The sequence below is a fragment of the Drosophila subpulchrella genome, chromosome 3L, assembly GCF_014743375.2.
Source record: "Drosophila subpulchrella strain 33 F10 #4 breed RU33 chromosome 3L, RU_Dsub_v1.1 Primary Assembly, whole genome shotgun sequence".
NCBI lineage: Eukaryota > Metazoa > Arthropoda > Insecta > Diptera > Drosophilidae > Drosophila > Drosophila subpulchrella.
This window is the reverse complement of record NC_050612.1, coordinates 20,113,674-20,127,106: the sequence shown is the minus strand read 5'-3', so window position 1 is coordinate 20,127,106 and position 13,433 is coordinate 20,113,674. Positions and strand designations below refer to the sequence as shown.

At 39.6% G+C, this 13,433-nt stretch overlaps 1 protein-coding gene across 1 annotated transcript; it reads right to left on the bottom strand.

Moving 5' to 3' along the window:
* Nucleotides 1-11,258: 11,258 nt before the first annotated feature.
* LOC119554644 lies at nt 11,259-11,847 on the bottom strand. Its single transcript, XM_037865644.1, has one exon. The coding sequence runs from the start codon at nt 11,759-11,761 to the stop codon at nt 11,429-11,431; it is 333 nt and encodes a 110-aa protein (XP_037721572.1). The 5' UTR covers nt 11,762-11,847; the 3' UTR covers nt 11,259-11,428.
* Nucleotides 11,848-13,433: the final 1,586 nt, after the last annotated feature.

The following is a 13,433-nucleotide window of genomic DNA, read 5'->3' as shown; positions in this document are numbered from 1 at the left end:
TTTTCCCAGTGCACATATGCATATTTGTCTGTTCGCGCTTTTGTTTATCTTGAATATGCCTGTCGCCTTTTTTTTACACTTTCCCCACATATTTATTATCATGTCGGTTTCGGTTTGCGTTTCCGTTTCCGCTGTTTTCCCGCTCTAATGAAAACCTCCAACTGTCCCTTTTTTTGGGCAGGCATGGCAAATGTTTATTATGTGATTATGCTCAAGTTAAGCGCCCGTAGCGCCGAGGTCTATCCCAGGAATTCCTGTCCTGTCCCGGGCTTTTCCTTTTTCCATTTTCCATTTTCCATCGCCTGCTCTCAGTGCCCAGCTCCCAGCTGAGTGTTGACCGTCGGCAGGATTTGGCCTTTTGCCTGAATTTGTTTGTTGTTTTTGTTAAGGCTTCCTTTTTTCCTTCCTTTTTTATGTTTGATGCTTTAAAGCTTTTGTCATTCCTTATGGCTGGATGTCTTTGGATCAGGACCCTGCATTTTCGTTTTAAATTACATTGTTACAAGTGTTTCGCTACTGTCCCTGTCATCTTTTGCCGTCTGTGTCTTCCCAGAAAGTCTAAGAACGATGATTTATCGGGGGCTGAGGCTAAGCCTGGTCTTAAGGTTAAAGTTCAGGCCGTATATCAGGTTTTGACCATTATAATTGGATGGCCAGCACACCCCAGGGGCCACTCATTAGGCTAGAGTTCCCCGAAAAAAGGCTTCTTAAAATGTTGTAAACAACACTCGTCAGGATAAATACTCGGCCGCCACTTAAGTTAAGTAAAGTTCATTCCATAAATATTTTTAGCCCACTTCAAGGGCTGGATTTAATTATATACGAGTGTGTCTCGGTACAGGAAAGAGCTGGGCAAACACATCACACTGTGAAACATTTGCCAAAGTAAACATCCACAGCGATGCCATTAAAAAGCATTTCCAAGTTTGGGCGCTCAGCGGGTGCGGAAAATGGGAAATGTAAGCGGAAAATTAGGGGGAAATTCAGTGGCATTGTGCGAACAGTTGAGCAGTGTGTTGTTCGCTACGCAGTAATTAACTGGTCTGTCACATAAGTCGCATTAACACAATGTTATAAATGTTCTTGCAGCTGCTTCTACGGCTTCTTCTAGTGCCAGACATTGCATGTTGGGCACATTAAGTATACGCCACATGCGGCGCATTTACATAGATTTGCAATGTTCGTGGCATACAAAATGGCAGCCAGCTTATTAATTCCTCTTCCACATGACGGTTGTGCGTGTGGGAAAAGTTTCCCCTGCTTTCTTTTCTGTTTCCCCAAACTTTTGTCTTGAACTTGAGCTCCAATCTTTGCCATGCAAATTAATTAAAGTCTGATGCTGTTAAAGGTTCATTCGGTTTTGTTCAGTTAATTAAATTGCCGTTGTGAGCAGCCATGAATTGAGTTAATTTGCGCAAATCCAATGCACAATCAAAAGCCGCAAATTATCTTCAATATTTTTGCTGCTGGCCGTGTGCAATTTTTCCGCCTTTTTTTATGTGCAGGGTAAATTGAGCGGGTAAAATTGGAAAAAAAAAAAATATAATTCCGGTTGCCTTTTGATTTAATTTTGCGGCTGTTGGCCGTGACAAACTATATGGAAAACCGGAATGCAACAGCCGTTGCAGAAAATGCATTAATTTTAAATTAATGATGGCCGTTTGAGTTTGAAATGACAGTGTCATATTGCCTGATTCACTTTTTAAATTGAGGCATCTTGTACAGTATTTAATTTCAAAAATTTCACGTGTCCTGCTGTTAACATAAGAGACTCTTGCCAAACATATGGAAAACTCAGCCTCAGGTGATTATCAATTTTCTGATTGCCACAACATGTTCTCCCAGTTGGTTTAACAAAACCGAAACACGCACACAATTATCGCCTCAAAATATTGATTATTAAGCGCATTTCAAACGACACTTAAGTGCCACGCCCACTCACACCGCCTCTATTTTCTAGTTTTTTTTTCTCGCATTGTTTTGCTTTTGTATTGTGTGACCTCTGTATGGCGAATTTTTTGCCCTGCAGCTTTGCATAAAAAGTGACAATCCCTGTGTCTGTGCGGCTTTTCCCCCTTTTCCTCTATTATTTTCCGTTTTCCTATTTTTCCCCCCGCTTTTTGCACACTTGTTTAGAATGCAGAGCGCTATTTGCGGCTGCTAATGAAGTAATTTCCAGGCATATCACGCATAATCCAGGGCACGTGAGCTACTTACAATGTAATTCGTTGTCTATTTGTCTGATATTGAAAAACGTTCCTCACGACACAGCTCACGGCGAAAGGGGGCTAAGCCACGCCCTCTTAAAGACCCCCATCCCCTGCCTCAACCCACTTCTAATCAGTGGTGTTAGCAAAAGATTATTAAAAAGTAGCTAGAAATAAGAGCTGAGAAATCTAGGCTTTAAGTTTATCATTTGAAAATGTAATTAATAGGTAAAGGTTACTTGTTTACAATTGGTAAAATAACCATTAAATTAATTACACGATAAGTAAGAATCTCTACAATATAGAGATTATATAGCCAATCACCCAACTCTTTTCCCAATGCCATGGAAATACTACTTACTTTATGTACTCAAACTAGTTATACATATATTTATTAAATAACTCAAGAAATATTTATTTACTGCAAACTTAAAATTTAAAGTGTTCTATCGAAATACACATAGCCATTTGCCCAACTCTATTTCTAATGCCATGGAATGCTGCATACTTTCAGGCGCACATCCAGGGTCGACTGTTTGGTCTGTTCAAGTGCAATTCATTGTGATTATTACGTGCCATGGCATTGAAAACGCTTACTTGCACACATCGATGGCGTGGATGGGAATGTGGATGCCATCGATTCGATCTCTGGCCCACAGAATGTTGGCCAAAATGGGCGGTAGTGGTATTATTAATTGCTTACAGCATATTTCAATGTGCCGATGTAAGTCCGGAACACACAGAGCTTGGCCATCAACGGCCAAACAGCTTAATAACTTAATGCTCGGAAAAGTTTCACACCCGGAATAATGGAGGGCAGGCGATGGGGAAAACTCCTCACCAATACGCACAATAAGTAACGATTACAATCTCAATTACTTCGACCTTCTGCGGCTGCCACGCCCTCCTCCTTATTGTGGGGGAAAATTAACCAGAATGGATCCATATCCCATGGCCCGGATCAATAAGCAAGCCCCAACTAATCTCTGGGGTCGAACTTACTCTAATTATACGCAACATAAAACTCACTTCCAAACACAACTTGTTTCCTCGTTGGGTTCAATATTTATTGACTCGACTTGTCTGGGGACTTGACGATTGCTTTAGTTTCCACTCGCTTTTGTAATTAAAACTTGGTTTTAGTGTTCTGGACTCTGTAAATACCAAATTTAAGTGGTAAAATACATATTTTTATTATTTTTATTTAAAGAAGTAATTTTCAAAACAAATTCCTCTCAATCTTGTTCTACTCAATTCTTTTTATCTTTGTTTGGCAGAATAAACTTTTGAAAAAATAAAATGAATTGTGACAGCATAATTGACAAATGTATATTTGTATGGAATTTACGGATGGAAAACATTTTAAGTGAGACAGTTAAAGGCAATTGAAAAGGTGTGGAGCTAACTCAAGAAACCGAAGAAATTTGAAGCACTTTATGCCAATTTGAGCCGGTATAATTGATGTGGCAATTGAGACAGGTATTTAAATAAAATACCGTATCGAATGCAATTAGAATTTTTCAAGCCATTTGCTAGATGCTCTCGTGGCCTGTACAGCTGTAGATTTGGTTAAAATAATAAAAAATACATAAAAATCATTCCCTGAATTCCTTGACAAAATGTCCATAAATCATTGTCTACTTAGCAAGGCCAATAGTATTACGTATACGCCGCGAGTGCCACTCTAGCTTTTTATAATGCTTAAGCTCTCACTTTGCTCCCCCTACCTATTTCTGGGTATTTTTCGCCAGCTGCAACACTTGCAGCGTAAAAAATGCAGAGGGTTAAGGCTATCTTTCCGCTTTCTGCTGAAGCATACCACATGGCGTATGCGCAATTTATGACACGAACAGACCCGGGAACTATGTGTTTATTGGGTCCTGCAGGCGGAAGGACAGACCGGGGCGGAACATAAAAGTTGAGCGATAATAACGAGAGCTAATGCCGCACTCAAACACTTTCCAAACTTTTTTCCCCTGCACTCGGAATTATTTCTGGACGACCTATGTTATATAAATTCCATTTAAAATGGCAGTTCCAGCACTTTTGATTCAGAAATGGTAATAAATAAATAATGTTTTTTAGAAGTGCCAAAGAAATCGTTTTAATGCCATTTTGGGTGTGTAAAAGTATGCAGTATATACATGAATTCGTTGTTCTTGTGAGCTTGAAATATATTGTTGCATACTTTTAGGCACCTAAAATGAAATTTAAAGGTGATTTCAAAATCCTTGTAACTTCTGTGTCATGCTTGATTATCAGAAGCTTAAAAATTCCCTCTAAAATTTTCTTAGTGTGGCCTCATAAACTGTCCCTGCATAATCTGTTCCTGCATGTTCCTGGTATTTTCCCAAGCAACTTAATTTCAGGGCAGTGAAGCTGGCTAAAAATGTTCCACATAAAGCACTGCAGTCCTTAAATTTTCCTGGCTTTTTCCCTGGCAGAGAGTATCTGGCTCTGACAGCAGCAGCCAAGTTGTCAACAATGTACTCGGGGGTATCTCAACTTTGTTGTGCGGGTTAATCATATGCAGAGGAGCCACAAAGATGGGGGCCACATGCGAGATTGTCCGAGCGTGTGCTGAAAAAGTGCATTCAATCTTCGTCTATGTGGGTTCTGGGGTCTCGAATGTGCCACAGATTGCTGCGGGGAGTTCGGGTTTCGGGGCTCCAGAGGAGGATATTGTGCCCGGAAAATATTTGCAATGTGTGCCAGGCATTTGTCGTTCATTTTGATTGCGCATTGTGTGTGCAGGAGCTTTGTTTTGAATTTTTATTCGACATTTAATGCCATTGCTGGCATATTTTGAGCACTCCTTTATGCGATTTATTGCATTCCATTTCTGACGCCCGTCCATCAGAAGTGCAACAGTTGCTTCGCTGATTCTCTGACTTTCCCCCGGATATTTAAATGCAGCCTCCGCCTTGAACTTGTGAAACGGAAAACGGCGTGAAAGGAAAGCGCATTAAAATGCATTTTTAATTAAAATGAAAGCAAAGTTGAAGGCTTAAGGGAAATGCGTCTGCGGTTTACGTTCCTTCAGAGCGATGAAGATTTAAGCTGGCCGCGGAAAATTAATTAAAATTATATAAACATTCCCAGGGAATGTCGGGCATAAAAGGGAATAAACGCGGCCAGTCGGCCAGTCGGTGGTGATGATGATGCGGCTGAGGATGCGGATAAGAATGCAGATGCAGATGGATGCCGGTGACGACTGCGGGCAATATCAGCAAATAGTTCGCATGAATTTCGTCCGAAATTTACGCTGTTTGAATTGTGCAAATCGGATTTGTACGTGCCTACAAGCCGGAGGGATCAGCGGTTGGGCTAGGGGAATGGCGTGGGTAAACTGGACAAATGTTTGGCCAAGCGGTTCGCCTCGGTGTGTGCTCATATGTGTGGTTCTTTGAGCCAACATTTGAGCCATGCCCCGTGACCCCTGACCCGGCGTCTTCCCATTTGCCTTTGGCTCCACGCAGTCGCTCACACACACAGCCAGCCTTTATTTACTTGCATTTTTTGTGTTTGATTTCGAATTTAGCGCGCACAATTTCGCTCTCTACCAGCTTTTTGTGTTGCATACTTTGTACAGCAGTACACTCGGAATAAAATTGTTAAATAAAATAATATTGCTCTTCATTGAAAGTCAATTTTTAAGGTGTCCAAAAGGTATTTTAATTCAAAAGGCATGTTTTTATTGCACTCTTTCAAACACCTTTTAAGTCGAAACTCTAATGATTTTGGTAAACCACATTTTTATCCAACGAAACAGTTTTAGGGTTTCGATTTCTGTTGATAACAAATTTCAAAAGTTTTCAAATCACTTATAAAAGTGCATAAAGACTTGCAAGAATTTATTATTATTCGTTGCATACTTTTAGACACCTTTGTAAAAGACTATGCTTTAATTGTGGACACTTAAAATATTTAAAAATAATATAATATAAATTAAAATAAAAATATTTTTATGTGCATCCTGAGAACGTGTGCGAGAGTGTGTGATGGCATTGGGTTTGGCAAACGGTTTGGCCGCCTGGCTGACTGCCACTTTGACCCATTTGGCAGCAGGAGCCAGCCAAGTCAGCGCAGTCACAGCGAATCCACACGGCGTTCCTTCGTATATATCGTATATATCGTATATTCCTATATTCCGATTCCAAGTCCTGCCTTCCATTTGCATGCAGCGAAACGAGTCGAGTCGAAACGAATTGAAACTTACCAAGCCAAGCGGACATGACAGTGCCAGCCGAAAGTTGGCAGCCACCAGGCACATACAGTATCAGCCCACAAGTGCTGTGCGCATACTTTCGCTACGCACTGTCCGGCGGTTATACGTGATCATATTATCGGTAGTGAAATTTATAGGCCTTTGATACTTTATTGAGTGGCTTGTAATAAACATTTCTGGTTTGGCCTCCGACTACCGACTACCGACCACATGGCGTATGCGCATTGTCCATGCATGTGTTTATGGCGGCAGGACTTTGGCGCCACTAAGACGACAATTGAGTTGACTAAGCCAAAGGCCAAAATAAATTTCCTGCAAAGTGAAGAAACATTTTTTAAAAGAACTCCCCAGCATTTGTGCAACTTAATTGATTTTTAATTTTTAATTGGGAAGCCAGGTCATATGTCTTCTCGGTTTTATTGACACACGATGTCGACTGACTGATGTTTTTTTGTGGCTTATTTAATTTAATTACTTTATTTATGAGACCCAACCATTGGGGCTTGGTTTTTGTGTGTGTCTTTTTGTGGCCACACATTTGTCGACTTGGAAAGCCGCTTAAAATATAAACAGTCGTGTTCAAAAAAATAGGGGATGCCTGTGGCTTTGAACAAATTTATGGAATTATAAGGAAAATTTATATTAAATTTTCTGTATTTGAAATAAATTTTTTTTTAAAATTATTATTAACACTTTATTAGTTTGGACACCACTGTATATTACATATTCCAGACCGCTTTAAATATAGATATTTTTATTGCATTTACTGGCCCTGGTAATTTCATCGTATTTCGTTTTAATTTACTTTTCGATGTTGTTACTGTTTTGCTCCATTTTGGTTGATTTAAAATCGAATATTTATTTATTATGCCATGGCTGCCGGTTTTTTGCTTTTGACCCGCTTGGTTTGCCAATTTGATTAAAGTTTATTCCTGTTTTTTTTTTCTGTTTGCATTTGTCCATTTGCAGTTGGCATTTTTTTTGTTTCGATTTTTGTGCATTTAAAATGCAATGCGAGTTTTGTGGCAGTCGCTTCATTAGCGCCGCTTAATTGCCTCATTCAGAGCTGAACGGTTTTGAAATGGTTTCCTTTGTTTTTCCGCTGCCGCCTCAAGCAATTGTGAGAAGGGAATTGGAATGGATGTGGAAGTGGAAGGAAGGAAGGAAGGCAATTTGCTGTCATTTTGTAAATCATTTACATGACTTCCCCATCCGCTGTTTGGTTTGCTAATTATCCTTGCAATGTGTGTGCAGGAATTCGGTGGAAATTCCACAGCCGTTGTTACTATTGTTTGGCCATGTGCAAATGCGCAATCCCAGTATGCGATGCATGGCATCAATTAAAGACCCAATAAAATTCAATCGAATGCGCTGTTTTTCCCTCGATTGAGCCACTAATTGAGCGTCCATAAAAGTCGATGCGGTTTAACTAGCATTGAGCCAGTGACTGTCAAACTGTTGGCAGACTGCTAAATTGGCAATTTGTTTGGGGAAGTCAGAGGAAAAGCGAAAAAATGCCAGTAATTGAACAGGATTTTTAAAGGATGCTTGGGCAGAAGGCAAATAGGATGCTTCTTGACAATTTAAAATCAACGGTTTACTTTTGTAGAATTTACTCATCCATATTAAAGTGAGCTTTTTTTAGAAATATAAAATGTGAATACCCAAAAAAATGTTAAATATTTAAGTGTATAAAAAAATAAAATATTCGAGTGAAAACAAAAAGTATAAGAAAACTTGTCATAAAGAGTCTTTTAAAATTGTTGGGTAAAATAAAAAATATATATTTTTTTAATTTATATTTAGAAATGTAAAAACCCTTTTTATTAATATACAATCTCTCCTCGATTTATTGTCAAAGTAATAATCAATACCAATATTGCACTGCCAATATAAAATCTATCTGATATTTTCCGATCTCTTTCTTGATAACCCATTTAAAACCAAGCTACCGTTTTTAATTTATCAGCTCAAGAGAGCTCATTTCTGAAAACACAAATAAAAAAAACAATGTGGAACCATTAAGGAAAGCGCCAAATGAAAACGAAGGAAAATGCGGCAAACACGACGACAATAGAGTCCCCCATTTTCGGTATCATTGCGCAGAGCAAAATGCTTGGGCAATTAATACAAATGACGCTGATGAGCGGGAGATGATGGGGCTGATGGCGAAGGAGCTCGGCAAGGATGCGGATGCGGATGAATCCCCAGTGGGAGATGACGATGCCGATGCCGAGGAGCAGCCAGAAGCCAGCCAAAAATGAAATGAGCAAGGCGCGATGCGGAGAAAGGAGGAGAAAGTAGCAGCAGCTGCAATCTCAACTTCACATGCATGAAAAATGCAGCTCATCTTCTTAATGCGCGCGACGTGCCAGTGGAGCAGTTAGGCGGCAGGAGGGGATGGGGATGGGGATGAGGATGAGGTTCTCGGATAGAGATGGAAATGGAGACGGAGGGCAGGGATTCCGGCAATGAAAGCTGCTTACTCACACTCAGCCCCTTTTACCCCACGCCCCTGACTTGTTTGTTTGGCTGGATTTTACTATAGCTGTTGCTGAACATGCTCTTTTGGCTGCCTTGGCAAATTACCGTCAATGGATATTGTACACTGGGAAAAATAAGAACTTACAAAAAAATTAAAAATAAAAAATTAAAATTATTATAAATATTTTGTTAACCGAAAATGTATAGATATGTAATATTATATTATTAAATTTATGGAATATTTTAAGACCTTAAAAATCAATATAGTTATTCAAACAAGTTTGCTTAAAGGACTATTAAAAAGAATGTGGATATTTCAAAATGTTTCTATTTTTAAAAAATTAATAACTAAATTTATTATAGTTTATTCATTTATTTTAATGAAGAACGATAGTTTAAATCAAATAAAATGATTTCTTAAACATTTGTTTACAGTGTATATAAGCCAAGTTGGTGCTGGTGAGCCAAACAGAGTTTTGGTGCAAGTGTGTGTGGATTAACGCTTTATAAATTGTTAATTATAATGAGTCCAGCAGCGAACAAAACTGTGAGGGTAACAATAGCGACATGATTTACATGAGAGCTTAACGTTTTATGCGGGCAGAAGTGGAAAAAACTAGAGCAAGCCGAGGGTTAAGGGGGTGGAACGAGTCCAGCTGTATTTGTGTGGGTTATCCTCTTGGATCCCGGCCACCTCATTATGGCCAGGATGGCTGTGGGCGCTTATCCGACTGACATTTCATTTTTACACATCAACAGCTGCCGACGAGTCTACAAGCACGTTCCACGGGGCGTATGGGCGATACCACATGGCGTATGGATAATGCCCAGAGCCGCATAGTTATGGAATTAGAATTACAGCAATAACAATCACGATAACTATGAAGGACTGGTTGGGAGGATGCTTTATTTGGCGGGATAATTTATATGCAGCTCGAGGGCTGATGATGCAGCTTACAACTAAAAATTTCCATCCATTTATAATGCAATGCTGAGAATGTTGCACGCTCACACATTGTCTCTGCTTTTTCAACCAGCTTAGCCGAGAGACAGAGACGGGGATAAGCTGTAGAAAGAGACGGGGATAAGTGGTAGAAAAAGACGGGGATAGGGAGGGCAGAAAGAGACAGGCAGAAACACACACACACGCATTACAGACACGTGCTTAACCAGATGATGATGATAGATTTGCTAACAATTGCTGCGCTCAAGCCGAGTCCTTCTCATGCCATCTTCTCTCCGCCTTTCTTATCTTGGCCAATGCCGAACAATGGAAATGGGTGGCCCAGTAAACGACGACCTGTAAACGCCCTGACAAAGGGATCGGATAAGAAACCCCATACAAGTTTTGGGTAGTGAGGTAAGAGCGTAAAAATAACAATTCCAGTGAACTGAAATAAGTAATCTAAATTTTAAAATCTTAATCTATTTAATGTAATAAATAGATTAGAAAATAATGTAATCATTATAAAGCAAAGCTGTCCATTAATACCTATAGGTATTATATTCGTTTCTTTGAAAATCCGTAGCTAAACTTTTGAGTTATGGGTAAGCAGTTATGGTTTCCCAATTCCAGATTAGGTATATAAACATTAATAGAAATTTTAATTTAAAGTCAATTATTCTTGTATTGACCGACATTATTAAATACAAGGGAAAGTAAAAAAAAGTGAAATTAAATGAATAATAAGTTCACTTATTATTAATAACCAATTATAGGAAAAGAATTGTAAACATTGTTTAATGAACGATAATTTAATAATAGCCAATTACGTCGTTCATTAATTTATAGCATTGTTGTATTCTTTTCAAATAAATGCGAAATATAAGAAGCCATATACCCAATTTTCATTGTTTTTTGGCAAGAGTATTTGCAAATTACTTCAGCATATGCCAGACATTGTTGTTGCCACCGACTTGGCACTCGGGCCCATCTTCCCGCTCCTGTCTACCCAATCCCCCCCTGATTTCCTTTGCTCCATGTGCCTCCTGCTACTTTGTGATAAATTTGGCCACATTTAATGTTGCTGCAACACCCACGCGATCAGAGAAGCTGCCCCCTCCGCAGGACATAAAATTGTTAAAGTGCCTCAGAGAAATCAACAAGGAAGCGGAAATCTAAGACGGCAGAAAAAGTTGCAGATCACCCAAAATGGTCATGGTGAAAAAAAAGGGCATTACCAATCAAAACCGCCTACAAGAAAAACCTATTACTTGATAATGGTAAATACTTCGTTTGTGTTAAGTGTGGACCCGAAGACTATCATCAAAAGTATCGTCGCCTATTTTTTTATATTTTTTATTAATGGCCAATAAAGCGCTTTGATGATTATAAAAAATACATTTTTTATGCATGCTTTTAATTATTATTTTAAGACTATTGAAGAAGACATGGATGTAGGGGATATTTTTTGGGGTTCGGGGAATACGATTTTTTTGGCTGGCTCAATTGGCACATTGTCTTTGACATCCTAAGACGTCAATGTTTTCTTGGGTCCCGAAAGCCCAACTAATTGGGATTCAGCTTTACTTCGGCTGTGGCCGCGTTGAGGCGCGATTTGGTGGGCAGGTTGCGCTCCTTCTTCTCCACGAAGATCTGGTAGTGACCCTCTCCATAACCAAAACCATGCATGCTCTGGTGCATGGCATCCGGGATGATCTTGAAGCCACCGCGGCGCTTCTGGAGGATCTCCCTCTCCGGCAAGTGGACTTGCTCCTCCTCCTGGCCGGTGCGGTTCTCGATGATGCAGAAGAGCTGGAGGCACTTTCGCATCACGTAGATCATCAGCAGGATGATGAGGTTGGTGGCAAACAGATGTTTGCGCGGCGCTAGGAATAACATCCTGAGCACTTGGCACTGGGTCTAACTATCACAGACACAAAGAACTCACGCTCTCAACGGACGACGATTCGGGGCTGACTATTGCTGAGGAAGGACATCGACGGAATGAAGGATTCTCAGCCAGATAAGACTATATATACCATGTTAAGGCGACCTCTACCTAAGTACCCTTCGATGGACAGATAGGTAGGCAGACCTCGACCCGTAGGTACCGCTGGTTTTTCTGAGGGTTATGACTGTACCTTCGGGAACTACCAGGTAATGGTACTCAGTACAGCGGACCTAGTCCTTCAGATTAGGTAATCAGCCAGAACGACAGCAAATGTGTTTATGATTTTGCGGAAAATGTACCCACTCGGAATCGACCTTATCGACAGGCAGCAGAAGTATGAGACAGACCATCAGCAGTAGTAAATGCATCAGAACGGCAAGTCTGAGCAAGTTGTTTACAAAGGTTCTCTTGAGAATTTGGAGAAAATGGAGTCCTTAAATCCACAAGAGTACCTTTCCAAAAACATAGCGTTATCTGTGAAAGATGTGTACAGGAATTTACAGTGATTATAATGTGTACTCTTTTCTATTTAATAATTAGTGTAATGAAAAACACCTAATGTTTTATTACCCTAAATTAAAAAAAAAAATAATTCAAAACTGTTCCTATCATTAACCTTTATAATAAAATAATAGTTTTTAAAATTGTTTAGTATCACATTCTTATTGCATTTCAATAAGTTAACTTTAGCATAATATCGGTCTACCTTCAGTTTTAAAATATTTATAAGAATAACATTATTTTTACAACTTGAATAAAAATCGCACTCTTAATGCTTTATAATGCTTCGATATCATCCGAACACGTTAGTCTCATGGCTTTACCATACGTTTTCTTTAAAAATATATATGTATCAGCTTATTGAAACGTCTAGTTTAAATTAAATATTTTGAAGAAGTTCTTATATGTGCTACACATTGTTCCTTTACTATGTATTGGCATTATTCTAAGTAAATCATATTTATTTCATTTTTCAACAATCTTCCCCTCAAGATCTCTAAAAAATCCTCTTAAGAAAATATCCACTCGCCTAGCTTGCCATAAGCCCATCAATTTTTCCCCCAAGCCGAATGCCCCAAAACCCAATCCCTAATACCGAGTCCCCATCACATTTTCGCCTGCTGCATATCCTCCTCCATCCTGGGCCCATTGATGCATCTGCAGCAAACTGAATTTCCCCCGGCATTGTCGCTGCCTTCCCCGGCCAAAAAAGTGGCATAAATTCACAAATTGAATATAAATAAATTTCCTGCCAGGCAATCGCACCAAAAAAGGGGAATAAATATGCTCCAAGGAGGCGGCCACACACTCGCCCGTAGATATAGATATAGATAGAGATATATGCACTATGTAGCACGTGCCACGCCCAGTCAATTGAATTTGAATGTGCCCTTCGCAAGGGCATAAAAATGGCAAAAATATGTTGGCCGGCAGGAAAAGGCGGTGGGCGATGAAGCTGATAGCAGCCTCGATTTAATCAATAGCCAAAAGTACCACACTCATTAGGAAAACTGAAAGTTTTTTGTGCTTTTCACCTGTTTAAAATGCCCTCTGCTGTTGTCACAAAAAAATACGAGAAAAAACGGGGAATTCCCGGCGGAAAAGTTGACCAAAGTTTTG